Raw genomic sequence first — 21,981 nt, 5'->3', positions numbered from 1 at the left:
GAGCCGGGGCGGAGGGGCGGCTCGCCGGCCAAGCAGAGCCCCCGAGTCTGGCTGGCAAAAGCGGAGGGGCCGGACGGACTGTGTTCCGACAGCAAGCGCGACTTAGCGTCTGGGAGGTCATAAGTTAACAGCTCTGCTCGGAAAGCGGGAAGGCTGGAGGACAAAGGGAGGGAGAGCTGCTGAGCCCCCGGTCGGCAGAGCTCAGCTTGGCGGGGAACAAAGGCGCTCGCCAGCGCCATCTCCCCCGCCCATCCCCCAGCCAAAATCCCAAAGGGAACCAGTTCCTGCCAGAGAACTTGCTCCTTCCGCGCAAACACCCAACTCTGTGCTTCTGCGGAGCCAAACCTCCGGCAGCGGATCTGACTCCCTCCCGCTGCCACAGGGCTCCTCCTGAAGTGGATCACCTAAGGAGAAGCGAGCTAAGCCTGCCCCTCCAGCCCCCGTGCACCTTGCCTACCCACCCCAGCTAAGACGCCAGATCCCCAGCAACACAAGCCTGGCAGTGTGCAAGTAGCCCAGACGGGACACGCCACCCCACAGTGAATCCCGCCCCTAGGAGAGGGGAAGAGAAGGCACACACCAGTCTGACTGTGGCCCCAGCAGTGGGCTGGGGGCAGACATCGGGTCGGACTGCGGCCCCGCCCACTAACTCCAGTTATACACCACAGCACAGGGGAAGTGCACTGCAGGTCCTCACCACGCCAGGGACTCTCCAAAATGACCAAACGGAAGAATTCCCCTCAGAAGAATCTCCAGGAAATAACAACAGCTAATGAACTGATCAAAAAGGATTTAAATAATATAACAGAAAGTGAATTTAGAATAATAGTCATAAAATTAATCGCTGGGCTTGAAAACAGTATACAGGACAGCAGAGAATCTCTTGCCACAAAGATCGAGGGACTAAGGAACAGTCACGAGGAGTTGAAAAACGCTTTAAACGAATTGCAAAACAAAATGGAATCCACGATGGCTCGGCTTGAAGAGGCAGAGGAGAGAATAGGTGAACTAGAAGATAAAGTTATGGAGAAAGAGGAAGCTGAAAGAAAGAGAGATAAAAAAATCCAGGAGTATGAGGGGAAAATTAGAGAACTAAGTGATACACTAAAAAAAAAATAATATACGCATAATTGGTATCCCAGAGGAGGAAGAGAGAGGGAAGGGTGCTGAAGGGGTACTTGAACAAATTATAGCTGAGAACTTCCCTGAACTGGGGAAGGAAAAAGGCATTGAAATCCAAGAGGCACAGAGAACTCCCTTCAGACGTAACTTGAATCGATCTTCTGCACGACATATCATAGTGAAACTGGCAAAATACAAGGATAAAGAGAAAATTCTGAAAGCAGCAAGGGATAAACGTGCCCTCACATATAAAGGGAGACCTATAAGACTCGTGACTGATCTCTCCTTTGAAACTTGGCAGGCCAGAAAGGCTTGGCACGATATCTACAGTGTGCTAAACAGAAAAAATATGCAGCCGAGAATCCTTTATCCAGCAAGTCTGTCATTTAGAATAGAAGGAGAGATAAAGGTCTTCCCAAACAAACAAAAACTGAAGGAATTTGTCACCACGAAACCAGCCCTACAAGAGATCCTAAGGGGGATCCTGTGAGACAAAGTACCAGAGACATCACTACAAGCATAAAACATACAGACATCACAATGACTCTAAACCCATATCTTTCTATAATAACACTGAATGTAAATGGATTAAATGCGCCAACCAAAAGACATAGGGTATCAGAATGGATAAAAAAACAAGACCCATCTATTTGCTGTCTACAAGAGACTCATTTTAGATCTGAGGACACCTTTAGATTGAGAGTGAGGGGATGGAGAACTATTTATCATGCTCCTGGAAGCCAAAAGAAAGCTGGAGTAGCCATACTTATATCAGACAAACTAGACTTTAAATTAAAGGCTGTAACAAGAGATGAAGAAGGGCATTATATAATAATCACAGGGTCTATCCACCAGGAAGAGCTAACTATTATAAATGTCTATGCGCCAAATACCCGAGCCCCCAGATATATAAAACAATTACTCATAAACATAAGCAACCTTATTGATAAGAATGTGGTCATTGCAGGGGACTTTAACACCCCACTTACAGAAATGGATAGATCATCTAGACACACAGTCAATAAAGAAACAAGGGCCCTGAATGATACATTGGATCAGATGGACTTGACAGATATATTTAGAACTCTGCATCCCAAAGCAACAGAATATACTTTCTTCTCGAGTGCACATGGAACATTCTCCAAGATAGATCATATACTGGGTCACAAAACAGCCCTTCATAAGTTTACAAGAATTGAAATTATACCATGCATACTTTCAGACCACAATGCTATGAAGCTTGAAATCAACCACAGGAAAAAGTCTGGAAAACCTCCAAAAGCATGGAGGTTAAAGAACACCCTACTAACGAATGAGTGGGTCAACCAGGCAATTAGAGAAGAAATTAAAACATATATGGAAACAAACGAAAATGAAAATACAACAATCCAAACGCTTTGGGATGCAGCGAAGGCAGTCCTGAGAGGAAAATACATTGCAATCCAGGCCTATCTCAAGAAACAAGAAAAATCCCAAATACAAAATCTAACAGCACACCTAAAGGAAATAGAAGCAGAACAGCAAAGGCAGCCTAAACCCAGCAGAAGAAGAGAAATCATAAAGATCAGAGCAGAAATAAACAATATAGAATCTAAAAAAACTGTAGAGCAGATCAACGAAACCAAGAGTTGGTTTTTTGAAAAAATAAACAAAATTGACAAACCTCTAGCCAGGCTTCTCAAAAAGAAAAGGGAGATGACCCAAATAGATAAAATCATGAATGAAAATGGAATGATTACAACCAATCCCTCAGAGATACAAACAATTATCAGGGAATACTATGAAAAATTATATGCCAGCAAATTGGACAACCTGGAAGAAATGGACAAATTTCTAAACACCCACACTCTTCCAAAACTCAATCAGGAGGAAATAGAAAGCTTGAACAGACCCATAACCAGCGAAGAAATTGAATCGGTTATCAAAAATCTCCCAACAAATAAGAGTCCAGGGCCAGATGGCTTCCCAGGGGAGTTCTACCAGACATTTAAAGCAGAGATAATACCTATCCTTCTCAAGCTATTCCAAGAAATAGAAAGGGAAGGAAAACTTCCAGACTCATTCTATGAAGCCAGTATTACTTTGATTCCTAAACCAGACAGAGACCCAGTAAAAAAAGAGAACTACAGGCCAATATCCCTGATGAATATGGATGCAAAAATTCTTAATAAGATACTAGCAAATCGAATTCAACAGCATATAAAAAGAATTATTCACCATGATCAAGTGGGATTCATTCCTGGGATGCAGGGCTGGTTCAACATTCGCAAATCGATCAACGTGATACATCACATTAACAAAAAAAAAGAGAAGAACCATATGATCCTGTCAATCGATGCAGAAAAGGCCTTTGACAAAATCCAGCACCCTTTCTTAATAAAAACCCTTGAGAAAGTCGGGATAGAAGGAACATACTTAAAGATCATAAAGGCCATTTATGAAAAGCCCACAGCTAACATCATCCTCAACGGGGAAAAACTGAGAGCTTTTTCCCTGAGATCAGGAACACGACAGGGATGCCCACTGTCACCGCTGCTGTTCAATATAGTGCTGGAAGTTCTAGCATCAGCAATCAGACAACAAAAGGAAATCAAAGGCATCAAAATTGGCAAAGATGAAGTCAAGCTTTCGCTTTTTGCAGATGACATGATATTATACATGGAAAATCCGATAGACTCCACCAAAAGTCTGCTAGAACTGATACATGAATTCAGCAAAGTTGCAGGATACAAAATCAATGTGCAGAAATCAGTTGCATTCTTATACACTAACAATGAAGCAACAGAAAGACAAATGAAGAAACTGATCCCATTCACAATTGCACCAAGAAGCATAAAATACCTAGGAATAAATCTAACCAAAGATGTAAAAGATCTGTATGCTGAAAACTATAGAAAGCTTATGCAGGTAATTGAAGAAGATATAAAGAAATGGAAAGACATTCCCTGCTCATGGATTGGAAGAATAAATATTGTCAAAATGTCAATACTACCCAAAGCTATCTACACATTCAATGCAATCCCAATCAAAATTGCACCAGCATTCTTCTCGAAACTAGAACAAGCAATCCTAAAATTCATATGGAACCACAAAAGGCCCCGAATAGCCAAAGTAATTTTGAAGAAGAAGACCAAAGCAGGAGGCATCACAATCCCAGACTTTAGCCTCTACTACAAAGCTGTCATCATCAAGACAGCATGGTATTGGCATAAAAACAGACACATAGACCAATGGAATAGAATAGAAACCCCAGAACTAGACCCACAAACGTATGGCCAACTCATCTTTGACAAAGCAGGAAAGAACATCCAATGGAAAAAAGACAGTCTCTTTAACAAATGGTGCTGGGAGAACTGGACAGCAACATGCAGAAGGTTGAAACTAGACCACTTTCTCACACCATTCACAAAAATAAACTCAAAATGGATAAAGGACCTGAATGTGAGACAGGAAACCATCAAAACCTTAGAGGAGAAAGCAGGAAAAGACCTCTCTGACCTCAGCCGTAGCAATCTCTTACTCGGCACATCCCCAAAGGCAAGGGAATTAAAAGCAAAAGTGAATTACTGGGACCTTATGAAGATAAAAAGCTTCTGCACAGCAAAGGAAACAACCAACAAAACTAAAAGCAACCAACGGAATGGGAAAAGATATTTGCAAATGACACATCGGACAAAGGGCTAGTATCCAAAATCTATAAAGAGCTCATCAAACTCCACACCCAAAAAACAAATAACCCAGTGAAGAAATGGGCAGAAAACATGAATAGACACTTCTCTAAAGAAGACATCCGGATGGCCAACAGGCACATGAAAAGATGTTCAACGTCGCTCCTTATCAGGGAAATACAAATCAAAACCACACTCAGATACCACCTCACGCCAGTCAGAGTGGCCAAAATGAAGAAATCAGGAGACTATAGATGCTGGAGAGGATGTGGAGAAACAGGAACCCTCTTGCACTGTTGGTGGGAATGCAAATTGGTGCAGCCGCTCTGGAAAGCAGTGTGGAGGTTCCTCAGAAAATTAAAAATAGACCTACCCTATGACCCAGCAATAGCACTGCTAGGAATTTATCCAAGGGATACAGGAGTACTGATGCATAGGGGCACCTGTACCCCAATGTTTATAGCGGCACTCTCAACAATAGCCAAATTATGGAAAGAGCCTAAATGTCCATCAACTGATGAATGGATAAAGAAATTGTGGTTTATATACACAATGGAATACTACGTGGCAATGAGAAAAAATGAAATATGGCCTTTTGTAGCAACATGGATGGAACTGGAGAGTGTGATGCTAAGTGAAATAAGCCATACAGAGAAAGACAGATACCATATGGTTTCACTCTTATGTGGATCCTGAGAAACATAACAGAAACCCATGGGGGAGGGGAAGGAAAAAAAAAAAAAAAAAAAAAGAGGTTAGAGTGGGAGAGAGCCAAAGCATTAGAGACTGTTAAAAACTGAGAACAAACTGAGGGTTGATGGGGGGTGGGAGGGAGGGCAGGGTGGGAGGGAGGGCAGGGTGGGTGATGGGTATTGAGGAGGGCACCTTTTGGGATGAGCACTGGGTGTTGTATGGAAACCAATTTGACAGTAAATTTCATATATTAAAAAATAAAAAAAAATAAAAAAAAAAAAGATATAAAAAAAAAAAGAGAATTCTCATATGTAAAGTATACAATGATGATTACCTTCAAAATTATGTTTACTAGACTTTTTGTGGTAACCATTTTACCATATACCATACATCTAATAAGTATGTTGTATACCTGAAACTGACATAATGTAGGTGTCAATATATACATCAATAAAAAAGTAGTAATGAATAAATAAAAATTTTAAAAAAATAACTATTTCAGTTACCTGGGAAAACTTTAGGAAACACACACACACACGCAACTAAGCATATGCTCTTTTAAAACAAACATATGCTTTCCAGAAATTAAATTCATTTTATAAGTTCATCTCAAGAATTGAGATATTAAGTAATGATAGGTGCTTACTGCCATTTCTCTTTTTCCATTTATTCTTGTATTCTATAAGCACGCACCAACTATAAAGCCATAATTCAGCAAATTTCCCATCATTACTATATTCTTATTTGTTTTCACATTGTTTAGCATGAAAACTTTTAAGCTTACCATTCTGAAGCAAGCAATGGGAAAATAACATACTATAGCTCTCTAATTTCCTTTTTTAGTATGTGCCAGTGTTGCTGTGGTACATAAAGGGACATTTCCAAATAGTACAGATGCAGAATTATTTCCAATATATTTGATATAGCAGATATCACTTTTTTAATTGGAAAGAATGATGGTTAATGTTCAATTTTTATGCTCATACTACAGTTTCGAAATGTTTGGAATGAATATGTTATACATACTAGCATTATGAAAAAACAGTTCTAATGTCTAAGAAAACTTTTTTGAAAGGCTCTATATAAAATTTCTTTTTTTAAAAATGGCTCCTATGCTTTGAGATTAACTAAAATTCATTTTTGAACAAATGAAATGAATTACATGGAATGCAGTTAAGCTCTTATGGGCTTTGATATATATATATTTTTTTACATTCCCCCGGGTATCTACAACCAGCAAAATTGGCAAATGCTTGTGTTTACTGCTACTATAAAGCTGCTCTAAGGAATCTCATGAATTTGGAATTCTAAACCATTTTGGATGCTTTGGAAATGCATCTCATCAATTATAGGGATGTATCTTTTACCCAACTTTCAATGATTCCACAGGGTTCAATTTGAATGTTTTCTCTGCTTATTTCCATTGTTTCTGACACTGCAGTACTTATTTCTGAGACCCAGATTTTCTTCTATTAAGTCATAAACCGATATTAACATTTCACTGAAGGGTAATTTATCATATATTCACAAAAAATAATTTGAGAAGTCATTAGTAAAATGATTTAGTTACATTAAAGCCTTTCTGTACCATGAGTCATTAGGCCACATAATGTTGCAATTGTCTCTCTTCATTAACTTTTTACTTGTAAAACTCCACAACAGTTTTATAAGGTATGCATGGACTTCCTTATATTTCTGTATTTGATTTTAAGACCAAGATGATCTTTGCATTAACATCTTGCTCCAGAATGCAGTTGCTGAAAACTCAAGGTAATAGGAAAGTATGATTACAATGGTATCTTTCTTTAACAATCAAAACCTTCTCTGGTATATAAACCTACAAGGTCAGCAGTCTCCTGTCATGCTTGCAGGAAAAGCTATTCCTTCCCCACTGAAATTCTCAAGCTGGCCACTGCAGGCACATGGGCTAATCTCATTGTTTCTGATTCTGATGTGAACAGAAAACATAACCTGACATGTATTCTAAGAACCTTGTTCTGTTTTTCAGGCAATAATGCAAACACTAAATAATTTTCAAGAGATAATAACTAGTGCAACTCCAGACTTCACAGAACACTGTCTATAATGCTACTAATAATAAGCTTTTGATATACGAGACCTTGATTGAAGAGGTTTTTAAATTTTTTTTGTTTTTAGAGTTTATTTTTGAGAGAGAGAGCATGAGCAGGGGAGGGGCAGAGAGAGAAGGACACACAGAATGGGAAGCAGGCTCCAGGCTCTGAGCTGTCAGCACAGAGCCTGACACGGGGCTTGAACTCGGAAACAGCAAGATCATGACCTAGGCCGTAGCCATTTGCTTAACCAATTGAACCACCCAGGCGCCCCTGATTGAAGAGGTTTTTAATTTATTAACTCATTTAAACCTTCTAACAGTCCAATGAAGTAGGTACAATTATTAATCCTATTTTACAAATGGGAAAACTTGAGAAAAGTCACATAATTCAGATATTAACTGAGAGAGCTGAAATTTGAACCCGGATAGTTTGAGAAGTGCTGCTCCAATCACTGCAATAGGATGCAGCAATTATGTAGTTATTCTGATAAAATTCTGATAACATCAGGGGTGCCTGGGTGGCCCAGTCAGTTTAACATCTGACTTCAGCTCAGGTCAGGATCTCGTGGTTCCTGGGTTCAAGCTCTGCGTCAGGATTTGTGCTGACAGCTCAGAGCCTGAAGCCTGCTTCAGATTCTGTCTCTGTCTCTGTCTCTGTCTCTCTCTCCCTACCCCACTCACACTCTGTCTCTCTCTCTCTCTGTCTCTGTCTCCCTCTCAAAAATAAATAAACATTAAAAAATTTTTATCTTAATTCTGATAACATCAGTGGAGTTGTTGGGGTACAGCCTTGCTATTGTTGGGGACATATGAACATGCCACAAATCTAGGTTCTGATTTGTCTATATCAATTACTATTAAGAGGTTTGTTAGAAGTTCCAACTGTAAGTGGCTAAGATGGGGATTTCAACTACTGAGGGTTAGAATACTCAAGTTCTAACCACTTACTATCCTGAGATTGCATCTGCTTTTCATGGGTTTTGTTGTTATTGTTGCTGTTCTTTGCTGGGGTTTTTTTGTTTGTTTGTTTTTGGAAGCCAAATAAGAGCCTACAGGTTATAAATGTTAAGGAAGATTAGGTTGTGAGACTGAGAAAGACTGGCAGAAAACCAACAACTCACTTCGTCAGGAAGATACTGGGGGTCACAGCTCAGTGAAGCCTTCTCTCTTACCAAACACACCTAATGGCAAACTGCATGTTTCACATATGAAACTCTGATACCTCTAGAAATCATTGATATATAACATCGTCTTTCACTTCAAACTTCTCTTTGACATTCATATTTTATCTTGTTGGTCATAATCTATTTAGTTTTCTTCCAACTTTTTTTTTGTTTGTTTGTTTGTTTCTGGTGCCTGTTCTTTCTCCCCATGGGAAGTCATAGGTTTTTAAGGTCAAAGTCCCGTTCCCGTTTGTTTTGGATTCACTCACTCTTAAATTTGTTTTCTAATTATTTTTTTTTTTAAAGAGAGAGACCGAGCGTGAGTGAAGGAGGGCAGCGAGAGAGGGAAACACAGAATCCAATGTAGGATCCAGGTTATGAGCTGTCAGCACAGAGCCCAACGCAGGGCTCGAACTCATGAACCATGAGACAGTGACCTGAGCCAAAGCCGGACGCTTAACCAACTAAGCCACCAGGTGCCCCTGGATTCACTCACTTTTAAAACTTGGAACACAGCAAACAGACAATGAAGGAATGCTGGCTCTCTACTCAAAAATAGTGCAAACTGGTATGCTAACTCTTTAGAAAACTTTTAATAAATAAGTGTTCTTTTATGAAGCATCATAATTCTTCATTTGAAAAATGATCACTTCACATCAACAGAATATTAAGTTTGTTAAAGTAAAAGTTTTCCAGTATTTCACCTTTACAGAAAAGACAGTTCAGCAGTCTCATCAAAATTTGGAAGGAATGGAAAATCCTATGGCCTTCCTTAAGGGTGGTCAAAAAATTTTTTTAAATTTCTGCTTACTGTTCTAATTATAGCAGACATAGAAAGCTCTTACACAATCCATTTATAGGCCCTATCAGCATTATCTTCAAAATATCCCCCAATGCCCACCACCTTCCTCCTTCAGGTCCTACTCAGCTTCAAGCCACGATCACTCTCCTTGCCTGGGCAACGGCTCCAAGGCCCTGCAAGAACTACAAGGCACCCACTGTCCCACCTGCTCTACTCCACATGTGCCTTTGGGGCTTCCCATCCTTCCACCACATTCTACTGCATTCCAGCCACCCCAACCCCTGATAAGATTTTGACTAGGCAAGCATGCTCCCACCTTGCAAATGCTGGCCATGTCCAGACTGCTCTTCTGGCATGTGGCCACATGTCTCACTTTGTCATTTCCCTAAGGCATTTGCCCTCCTCAGAGATTGTCCCTGACCATTCTGTGTAACACAGCACCACCTCTCCCTCTTTCCCACTTCTCCCAATCCCCAATATCCTGCTTTATTTTTCTGCATTGCAGTACTGTATGAGTTAGTATGAATACTGTATGAATAAGTAACATGTTGTGTTCATAATATATATTTTAATAGGGGCACCTGGGTGGCTCAGTCAGTTAAGCATCCGACTTCAGCTCAGGTAATGATCTCATGGCTTGTGAGTTCAAGTCCCACGATGGGCTGTGTGCTGACAGCTCAGAGCCTGGAGCCTGCTTCAGATTCTGTGTCTGCCTCTCTCTCTGCCCCTCCCCACTCACGCTCTGTCTCAAAAATAAACATTAACTAACAAAATAAATAAATAGTATATATATTAATATATACACCATATAATATATAAATAATACTAACACTCTATATTAATAACATAAATAATACTAATCAATACAATAATCAATGTATTAAGAAATAAAGATATAATTTTGTTATCAAGTGTTTCTCAGAAAAAGTAATATTATTTTACTTATTATATGTAAAGCCCAGGAGATCAGGATTTTATCTCTTTGGTTGACTAATCCAATCCCATTTTTCTAGATCAGGACCTTGCATGCATTAGGAACTCCATTCAAATGGATAAGCCATTGTGAATGAATGGGTGCACAGGGAACTTGTAATTACATTTTACTCTATTTCTCTATCACTTTACCATGTGTATAAGCATATTCAGAAATAATTTTAAGATACTATATTCAATGAGGACATGTGGTTAAATTTACATGTGTATCATCTTTATTAAAAATTTAATGGCTCTTTTTTTTTTTTTTTTAATTTTAACGTTTATTTATTTTTGAGACAGAGAGAGACAGAGCATGAACAGGGGAGGGGCAGAGAGAGAGGGAGACACAGAATCCGAAACAGGCTCCAGGCTCCTAGCGGTCAGCACAGAGCCCAACGCGGGGCTCGAACTCACGGACCGTGAGATCATGACCTGAGCCGAAGTCAGATGCTTAACCGACCAAGCCACCCAGGCGCCCCTTTAATGGCTCTTTTAAGCAGTTCCCCCTATTATTATTTTATGATTTGAATGAGTTAAATCTGGTGAAGACTTTGGTACCATTCAAAGGCAGCTTACTGTTTGAAGGCAGTGGCTTTCATACTCTTATGACTATGAACCACAATTTTATGGAAAAAATTAATATTTACCATATGCATTCTAGAAATGTCTTATCTTTTTTCTCTTCTGTTCTATTTCATTTTTAAATACATGCCATCCTTGGGGCGCCTGGGTGGCTCAGTCGGTTGAGCGGCCGACTTCGGCTCAGGTCATGGTCTCGCGGTCCGTGAGTTCGAGTCCCACGTCGGGCTCTGTGCTGGCAGCTCAGAGCCTGGAGCCTGTTTCAGATTCTGTGTCTCCCTCTCTCTGTCCCTCCCCCATTCATGCTCTGTCTCTCTCTGTCTCAAAAATAAATAAACGTTAAAAAAATTTTAAAAAATTAAAAAATTAAAAAAAATAAATAAATACATGCCACCCATGATCCCATGCATTAAACTCACGACCCAATTTTTTTCATAAAAAAAAGCATAACCTGTAGTTTGAAAAACATGACTAGAGAGTACACAGGATAATATGCAGAATTCCCAATGAACTATTATTAATGCTGTTGCTGTTCATTAAAAAAAAAATTAATGAACCCTATACAGAATAATACTTTTGAAAATAACTATTATTTTATATCCACATATGACCCAAAATAAGTGTACTCTGAATATTAAATGCGAATTTTTGAAATAGAATTTTATATAAAGAAAAAGAATGTGATCAAATATATGTTCTTAAAAAATTAAAGAAATTATAACACGAAAGGAGAAAACTATTACTTTAAAACTGAAAACACCTAGGGGCACCTGGGTGGCTCAGTCGGTTAAGCATCTGACTTTGGCTCAGGTCATGATCTCATGGTTTGTGAGTTTGAGCCCCACATTGAGCTTTGTGCTGACAGCTTGGAGCCTGAAGCCTACTTCGGATTCTGTGTCTCACTTTCTCTCTCTGCCCCTGCTCATGCTCTGTCTCCTCTCTCTCTCAAAAATAAACATTAAAAAAACAAAAAAAACAAAAAACTGAAAACACCTAAATGTAAAAGTTACTATTTCCCCAGGAGAATTATGATTCTTGAACAGCTCTGGTAAATTTATTCAGATTAATTTGTAACCAGTGGATCCCAAAAGTGAATGTAGTGATGGAATTCTTTTAATGGTATGATCATTCTCCTTTTGAACCATGATGAAAATAGATATTTTTTCTTTTTCCCACATATAAATTATTCCTCTGTTGCATCAATTCTCTCCCTGGAATATTTAGCACATCTTTATTTTCCACTATATGTTTATCTATTACCCTATATAAATTTAGAATCACACACTTAGACCATTAAAATAACTTCCTAAGAAGTCGATAGTCCTCCTATCGCTCTGGATCCAAAACAACTTTAGATCATTACAGATTTATCTTCCTAAAATCCTACTTGATTAGCTCACTACTCAAACTGCTTCTCCTGCCATGCAAAGCCTTCTCAATTTCATCTTTTTAGCCTTGCCCATCATTAGTACTTGTGATGGTCAGTGCTATATGCCAATTGGGCCAGCTTATATTATCCAGTTTTCAGTCAAATACTAATCTAGGTTTTGCCATAAGTCATTTTGTAGATATGACTAACATCTATAATCAGTTGACTTTATGTAAAGAAGAACATCTTAGATAATCTGAGTGGGTTTAATACAATCAGTTTAAAGGCCTTAAGAATAGAACTGCTGTGTCCCTAAAAAAGAAATTCCACCTGAGGTCAGGTCCTGCCCAAGAACTTCCAGCCTGTGCTTCTTGATGGCCTGCAATATGCTTTTCAAAATTGCCCATCCAGCCTCATAACGGCATAACCCATTCCTTGAGAGAAATGTGTGTGCGCACACATGTGCATGTGTGTGTGTGTACAAGCTAGTAGTTCTGTTTCTCAGATGGAACCTTGACTGATAAAACATTTTACCATCATTAGTACTTTATGCCACAACCCAACTTTTGCCATATTTAGTTTGTGCCTTAGACCTTATGGACTCTACTCATCTTCCTTCAGATATCTCCGTGTGAAATGGTCATTCCACCCTTGCTTAGACCCTTGGGAATCCTACCTCACTCCCATTTTCATAAAACAAGAATGACACCATTCTCTGAATCTCTATAACTTTCTGTTAGGTGCCATTTGAATGACACAGAACATGATCTGACTTTTATGTTATTTTTGTATATTTCCTTATGACTGTAAGATCCATAAGAATATAAGATGTGTTATATAGCTCTGAAGTTTCACCAATATTCAAGTGAGACTTCAGTAATGGCACCTTATACACATCAGCAATGTAACAGATGAGTGAATAATAAAGTGTTATTATATACATAAAAAACGCAAATCTTTGGGCGCCTGGGTGGCTCGGTCGGTTAAGCGTCCAACTTCAGCTCGGGTCATGATCTCACAATTCTTGAGTTCAAGCCCCGCGTCAGGCTGTGCTGACAGCACAGAGCTGGAGCCCACTTCAGGTTCTGTGTCTCTCCCTCTCTCTGCCCCTTCCCTGCCCCTGCTCACACACACTCTCTCTCTTTCTCTCTCAAAAACAAATAAACATTAAAAAAATTTTTAAAAATAAAAAAGCCCCAGCAAATCTCTGAAGTCATATCGACTTCAGTTTTCCACTCTGGCTCTGTCTTACTAGCTTTCTGGCAATAGGCAAATTACTTAATCTTTCAGCCTTAGTTTTCTCTTACATAATGTATAAAGTTTTCTCTGATGTAGAGATTAATAATCACCATACTGAATCATGGTAAATACTAAATGAGATCATGTACCTCACATGTATTAGGGCTCACTGAAATTAACTATGTTGGAAATGTTATTATGCATTAATTCATCAAATACATCTACATTGAACACCTATTATAAAATAGGCATTTTGGTTAAGTCTTGTGAAAAATGAAAGGTAAGGTAGTGATTGCCACATTTATTAAGTAGTTCTTTTATTCCAGTTATCCTTTAAATACTTACCTAATAATTTATGTCTATAATAACTCAACTGAGAAATTATTATTATCCCTATTCCACATGAATAACTGTTGACACAGACAGATTAGGTTATTTGCCCAAAAACTGATTGCTAACAAGTTTCGGACTCAGGATATACACTAAGTCAAGCTAATTCTAGAGTCTGTATTTTTTTTAGTTCTAAAGTCTGTATTTTTTTAAGTATTTATTTGATTGTAAGTGAAATTGAGAATCTTTTTCATATATTTATTAACCTTTGGTATTTATTTTACTTTGTTGTTGTTGTTTCTTTTTTTTATTACTATTTTTTGTTGTGTGTGTGTTTAAGCAGATTTTGTACCCAACATGAGGCCTGAACTCACAACCCTGAGATCAAGAGTCTCATGCTCTATGAACCCAGCCAGCCAGGCACCCCAAGAGTCTGCATTTGTTGTTGTTGTTGTTGTGCTAAGGTACTTCCTATGGACATGGATTTGGTTTTCAAATGGCATGTATACTAAAGAAATACAGAAAATTTTCAAAAATAAATACTAATGATGAATTTTAAATGTCCCACAAAAAAAAACAAAAAAGGAATGTAGAAAAAAATAATGTTCTTCAAATAGTTTTAACACTACTTGGTATACATGACATTTATTATTACTCAAGAGGCCATATTAGAATGGAGAAAATTGACCTGCTCTTATAATTTATTGACCTCAGTCTGGAAGGATATTCCTGTCCCCTCCCTCTACTGCATGTGGAATGCCTTATAGTTGTTATGCACCTGTGAATTAGCACATGCAATTTTTCCATGTAGACAAGCAGATCTCCACTGTTCATACTGCAGTTAAGGTTAAGGGTAGTTCTAATTAGAATCTTTTAACGCTTTATAAACCAGTCTTTCAAACTGAGATACATATAAAAAAAATAATACGTGGTGATTTTACTTTAAAGATATGACTCTAGTATGATCAAGATATTGAGCATGCATTTTAAAATAATAGTGGTCTTCAAGATTAATTTTTTTCTCTATACTTTTCATATAGTTTCTCAATAGTTAATATGAGAAATGTCTGTGGAAGAGAGATAATATTAACTCAATTTTTCTCATTCAGCTAACTAAACTTTTCATACTAAATCATGGCTATTCATCTTCAGGGTAACATTACAGAGAAATTCCTAAGCATTGCAATGATTTCAAGTATATTAGTTTTACACCAAAAATATTTTAGAGCATTTCTTTGCTATGAAGTCAGCAAGAAAAAATTGAGTTGCTGTACTCTACAAATCTCACTGCTGAGCAACCGCTCTGGACGGGCCTCTAGATGGCCTTGTAATGCATCTTCCTGTGATTCAGACTCAGACCAGCACTCAAGAGGTTCTCTATTAAATAGCATTGACTTTCTGTTCAATAAATGTTTTTTCTAAAATTATTCCTAAAATAATTCCTCATACCTCTTCTCATTATACATATGTAGTTTACTAATCCATAAATCCTTAAGTTCCCTTATAAAAATAACATTATCATTTTCTGTTTTCCCCACACTGTGTCCAAAGGTCAGTTGTTTAAGTCAGACCCACTGCATGTTCCCAATGCAACTTTCTCTCCTGTATCTTACAAGTTTAGACTCAGATTTCTCTGAAATCTTATTTTAGGTTTTGTGCTCCCTATTTCTAAAATAACACCTATCTGTAAGGATATTTTCGCAAAGTGCATTCGTTTATTTGTCCCCTTTTCCAACATTGACAATGAATCAAATCTTTGAAGATATGGGGCATAGATTGTTTCTATTTCTCTATTAAAATGAAGAAAACTAAACAAAAGAGTAAAATAATGTGCTCTTTTTCTGTTTTCTTAATAGTTTAAGTTTCGTCTTTCTTGTTTTGAATGATAATTGCATTCATTAAAATTGTAGCTCATTTCTCTCATTATCAAGTTAGTTTTTTATATTCTGCTGTGTAATTCAACATTAAAGTGCTTTTAAAGGATGCTAATTTGTTGGTTGTTTTATTTCCTATAGGCCATGATACTACAAATTAATTTCAATGATAGCCAAAATCATGTGAAGAAAATACATACATGACTGACAGAAATTATAAAGAGTATTCTTTATAATTAAATAAAATAATCACATATTTGGGGGTACCTGGGTGGCTCAGTCAGTTAAGCATCCAACTTTGCCTCAGGTCACGATCTCACCGTTCATGGGTTCGATCCCCGCGTCAGGCTCTGTGCTGACAGCTCAGAGCCTGGAGCCTGCTACAGATTCTGTCTCCCTCTCTCTGCCCTTCCCCTTGTGCTCTCTCTGTCTCTCTTTCTTTCTCTTTCTCTCTCAAAAATAAACATTAAAAAATTTTTTTTAAATAATAATAACCCCTTACTTGGAGTGACAGGGAAAAAAAAGAATTAACTTATTTGGAGAGAAAAATCATTTCCCATACTATCCATTACAAAATTATTTATGCAATTTTAATTCAATAATATCATATAAACTATTTTACCTTTGCATTATAGGGAATGTAATGTTTTGATAAAGCTTCAGGCGTATGCATCCATGTTTTGTCTGCAATGAAGAACACACAGTGTTAAATTAAATTATACGTTCTAAGGGTGTCATATTCATTCATTAGCATATGTAAGGAGTGTGATATGGGTGGGAGCAATTCTAAATCATGATTCCTTTGCTAAATTGAGAAAGAATAACTAGTCAGATATAAAAACAATGTAGCTGGAAAGTGTATACAAACTTGGGATAAAAAGACCATAATAAGCTATAGGCTTGATTTAAAAGACGGTTTAAAAAGTAACAACTCAGTGGACTACAAGTAGTTACATCAATTATGTGATTATGTGATATCTTTCTCATTTCCTTTTATACTCTCGTGGTTAACAGTTTTTTTAAAAAGTTCCCTAATCAATAAATCTTCAACCTTTCAAATAGTCCTTAGATTAGTTTAAGAGAATATTAAAAACAAAGTGACTAAAAGAATAAAACATATTGAAAATAATTTGTATTGTGTATTATTGTTAGAAATAGAAAAATATTTTTCATTCAATTTTGGATTGTATTTACATATTCCACATATCTTCCAAAATATTTTGTGGACTGTATAAGTGAAGAAAAAGCAAAAAAATGTTAAACTAATCATATTTGACTACATTTTCGAAATTGCATTTGTTTGTTGTAAAACTTATCAATCTTCAAAAACCATTGTCTCCTTTAGTAGAGTTTTGTATTCTACTCCTCACAGAATTAAAACATTTAGAATCAATATTATGAACAGAATAGAATGAAAGACGTATTTCACCATGAAAAATAGTAAATAAGTACGTACTGAAAAGAAATAGATTACTAACGAAGTATTTTTAACATTCAATTCAGAACATTTGAAAATGATATTAACAGAAACTAGTTTGGTATCTTTAATATGTTCTTCTCAAACTGGGGGATTGTGAGGACAAAGAGAAAAAGGCCTATCTTTCCGGAATGTCAATTACTTTATACCATTTGGAAAATAATGCAGTATATTTAAATTAAACATGTTTATGGGGTACAATGTTCACAAGAACTTCTGAGACAAAACATGAGGGATCAATAAAATCCCAAGCTCATGGTGCACCTTAGGGCTATTTCTGACTACTGAAGCAGATATGTGATAGTTGTGCATGGGTGAAGTATGTTGAGAAGCAACACATTCTAAGCTTCAAAAAAGCATATCGACATTGTATTAATGTAGAAAATTTTTATTTCCTATAAGGATTTTCATTTTAATTACAGTTTTCTCTTTATGACTGCTACTAAATGGTGAAGTGATTAATTCAAGAATAATTTGTACTTAGATTTGGGATACAATATTGCACTTGTATATTAAAAGAAATTAATCACAATGCTATACACCAGAACAATAAAAACATCAAGATAATAAAAACAAAGATCTGCCTTTAGGAAACTTAAAAAAAAAAAAATCTAATTTCTTTTTGTAACCCCTTAACTCAATTATTCTCATGTCTCCTTTTCTAAGATACATGACACTGCTCAGAAGTATATAAAGTCTAAATCTGAATATAATGGTCCATTCCAATCCTGAGGCAGAGGGATAATTGCTTTCTCCTATAAGCTACTATTATTTGAAAACTGATGATACTACTTCCATTCTAGTCTTGTATTGCAGTGACCTAGAAAAAGGGTAGTTACATCCAGCTGTTACTGATGACAGACTAAAATATTCACAATGTTAAATTACCAGTGGAGAAGCCGCAGTTGTCACAATGACAAAAAATCTACATCCACATCGTCAAGAGATGATGGTTTAGTGGTTGTTCATTACATACCTCTAGTACAGGCAGTATACTTATAACACCTGAAAGATTTCTAAAACACATCCTTACTGTCATCCTAATTTATACTTTGGCAGAAGGAAAAACTAACAGAATAAAACTCTTTATATTAATTCATTTAGATGTGACTGACCTTGAAGAGTGAGTACAGATGATGGTTCCCGGTCACTCTCTATCTATGCCGATAGGAGCAATTAGATATATGGAACTGGTACAGAAACAGGAACACAGACACTTCGGAATGTGCCCCCTTCCTTGAAATTAAACTGTAATCACTAACTCAAGAGTAAACAGTCACATAAATAAAATGCCAACATTTCAAAATACTTGGCAAGTATCAAACCACTCTGACTGCTAGGTCAATAAATCTGTGTTCAAAATGCACTTAGATTATTAAGAGCTCATCAAGAATGATGCAGGAAGTTCATTATTACTGTATCAACAGAGCTTAGTATATTGAAAGCATCTACTTTGGGTATATCAAATTTATTTTTTTAAGTTTATTTATTTATTTTGGGAGAGAGAATGTAAGCAGAGGAGGGGTAGAGAGAGAGAAGGAGAGAGAGAATCTAAAGCAGGCTCCACGTTGTCAGCACAGAGCCCAACAACGCAGGGCTCGAACTCATGAACCCTGAGCTCAGATCATGACCTGAACTGAAATCAAGAGTTGGAAGCTTAACTGACTGAGGCACCTAGGTGCCCTTAGTATATCAAATTTAAAACAAAATGGTGTTGGGTGAGTGCCTGCATGTGAATGGGTTAAAAAAGGGAAATCATACTTAAATATTAAATTTTAACTGCGATGCTATGATTATATCTACTCATCAGTTTGTCAACTGATAAAGAAAATGAAGAGCATCTGGTTGAATTATTTAATCACATGCATTCACATTCAATGCTTTATGTTTTCTTACTAAATTATTCATTTTTGATGTAATGAATTTATTATAGGATTGTAAAAACTCAAAGAGAAAGCTAAAATAAGAAAGGAGCTATAGAACAAATACATTCATTAAATAATCAATGATTATAAGGTTAGACTAATTTTTATAGATCTCTTCAAAATAGTCCACAATGATGCAAATCTAATACATTCACTCTTTTTTAGAATCTGTAGCGTTAGAGACAGCATTTACAAAGAAAATCAGTGAAGTCACCGGTAATTCAACCAAAGAATACCAGACAACATACTAATTGGAAAGGCTGATAACAAGAAAAAAATATATGTTTGAATTTAAGATGATCTCTTTTCCATAGGCTTCTGAGTACAGGACAATTTAGTAAGGTTGCATGTGATAACCAAGTAAATTGGACAATTATGAAAGAAGAGATGAGGTTTTACTGATTGAAACTTTGTTTAGAGTAGAATATACAGTGTGTGCTGATGTTAGTTATTGGAAATATGACTGAATAATATATTCTCTAGGGGTACAATTACAGCTCCCGATTGTCAAGATGTAGGACTTCTCTCATAAAATTCAATTTTTCCAACTCAAATTAAAATTCAACCGAATAGTGCTATTGGTTGAAACTAGCAGCAGAGGCTCTAAGAATTCTTCCTTTATCAACCTCACTAAGTGAGAGTCAGAATTGATTAGTAAGTGGGTAGAACTTCTGGTATCAATTCTAACTTGGAATTAGAGCAAAATATTGATCAGTAATTTCCTGATAAGGAAATTTAGTCATTAAACTTGGAGGGAAAAAAAAGAAACGTTTTAAAGAGAATGAGGCAAAGCAGGAAAGAACAAATGCTTCTCTTTCCTGATTCTCTAAATCAGTCCAGTTTTCCCCATGGCTATATTTCCACTGTCGTCAAATGAAACAAATATACTATTGCTGGTTACTTGGGATTTCTCTGTGAAAAACTCCAAAATCCTCTTCAACTAAAGAGAAATTATAAATAGGGAGTTTCAACTTTAAAACCATGGGAAAAGGAAATGTAAGCAAATAAAAAGAGTCTAGAAGGGTTTTTTTTTGTTGTTGTTGTTGTTGTTTTTTTTTTTGTTTGTTTTTTTTTTTTTTTTTTTTTTTTTTTTTTAGCGTTTATTTATTTTTGAGACAGAGAGAGACAGAGCATGAACGGGGGAGGGTCAGAGAGAGAGGGAGACACAAAATTCGAAGCAGGCTCCAGGCTCTGAGCTGTCAGCACAGAGCCCAGCGCGGGGCTCGAACTCACGGACCATGAGATCGTGACCTGAGCCGAAGTCGGCCGCTTAACCGACTGAGCCACCCAGGCACACCTAGAAATGTTTTTTAAAAATAAGATAATATGGGGGTGCCTGGGCGCTCAGTCAGTTAAGCGTCTGACTTGGGCTCAGGTCACGATCTCGCGGTTCGTGGGTTCAAGCCCACTGTGCTGACAGCTCAGAGCCTGAAGGCTGCTTTGGATTCTGTTTCCCTCTCTCCCTGCCCCTCCCTCACTCGCACTCTGTCTCTCAAAAATAAATAAACATTAAAAATAAGACAATAAAGGGGTGCCTGGGTGGCTCAGTCGGTTAAGCGTCCGACTTCAGCTTGGGTCATGATCTCGCAGTTCGTGGATTCGAGCCCCACGTCTGGCTCTGTGCTGATAGCTTGGGGCCTGGAGCCTGCTTCAGATTCTGTGTCTTCCTCCCTCTCTGCCTCTACCCTGACTCATGCTCTGTCTCTCTCTCTGTCTCTCTGTCTCTGTCTCTCTCTCTCTCTCAAAATAAACAAACATCTAAAAAATAAAAAAAAGATAATATGATTAAAGTGACGAGTTGTGATGTAAGATTTTTATTACTTCATTAAAAATACTTATATGTATCATAGGATTATTTCCAGATTCTTTTTTTACTAGTAAAAGAATTAAAAATGAAACATTATTTTACTTCCAGTGTATGTTTTAAATCTGATGCAAACTGCAGACCACAATAAATATTATTTTGCCTTCCCCTTATTCAGAAAAATAATCAAAATTATAAATTCCCAGTTTCCCAAGGTTGAAAGGTGCCTGAAAGTTCACATCCCTACTGAATACATCAATCCTCTGTACCACAGCCAAATGTTTGAACACTTCTCACTTCCAAAACAAAAAAAAAAGTTTGTACTTCAAGCAATTCTATGATATGTTTGCACAACTTTGTTGGAATTTTTTCCTGCATTAAATCAATGACCTTGTAATTTGTACTCATATGATCTGTATTAAACTTAGTCCCATGACCACATGACAGTCCTCCAAACACTGAAAGACCACACCAAGGGTTCTCAGCCATACTTTCTGTTCTAGGTTGAAAGCCCTGAAGTCACCCCAGCCTTTCTCATCTGTGTGTGACACAATGTGTCAATCAGTCCTTTAAAGAGAGAACACACTATGCCAGACTTCATGGAATGGAAGAGAACAATCTACTTCATGGTTCTGGACCGTCCATTATTCATACATTAGAAAATTAACTAGAACCTTTCATACACGCTGTTGACTTAATTCTTCAGTCATTTTTTACCCACATAGAATTTAAGGTGCATCTTCCAAATAATAACAGTATACAAGTAAAAATGTAAGTGTTCGATTTTCTGGACCCACGTTTGGCAATTTACATGATCTTATTAAGTATATAGTGTGGAATATGACCCAACTGGTCATTTCAGCCCCACATATCTGTAATTCTACCAC

The 21,981-nt window shown here is 37.2% G+C and overlaps 1 protein-coding gene across 6 annotated transcripts in view; it reads right to left on the bottom strand.

Annotated features, from left to right (window-relative positions):
- GULP1 (GULP PTB domain containing engulfment adaptor 1) overlaps positions 1–21,981 on the bottom strand; it is a 273,910-nt gene that overhangs the window by 82,222 nt on the left and 169,707 nt on the right. For all 6 annotated transcript variants that reach the window (XM_042949408.1, XM_042949414.1, XM_042949412.1 and 3 more), the window contains one exon: positions 16,511–16,572. In XM_042949408.1, coding sequence (XP_042805342.1) covers positions 16,511–16,572 — 62 coding nt within the window. The remainder of the gene's footprint in view (positions 1–16,510; positions 16,573–21,981) is intronic.

The sequence above is a fragment of the Panthera leo genome, chromosome C1 (genome assembly GCF_018350215.1).
Source record: "Panthera leo isolate Ple1 chromosome C1, P.leo_Ple1_pat1.1, whole genome shotgun sequence".
NCBI classification, from domain to species: Eukaryota; Metazoa; Chordata; class Mammalia; order Carnivora; family Felidae; genus Panthera; species Panthera leo.
The sequence above is the reverse complement of the archived record's forward strand: the minus strand, read 5'-3'. Positions and strand labels throughout refer to the sequence as shown.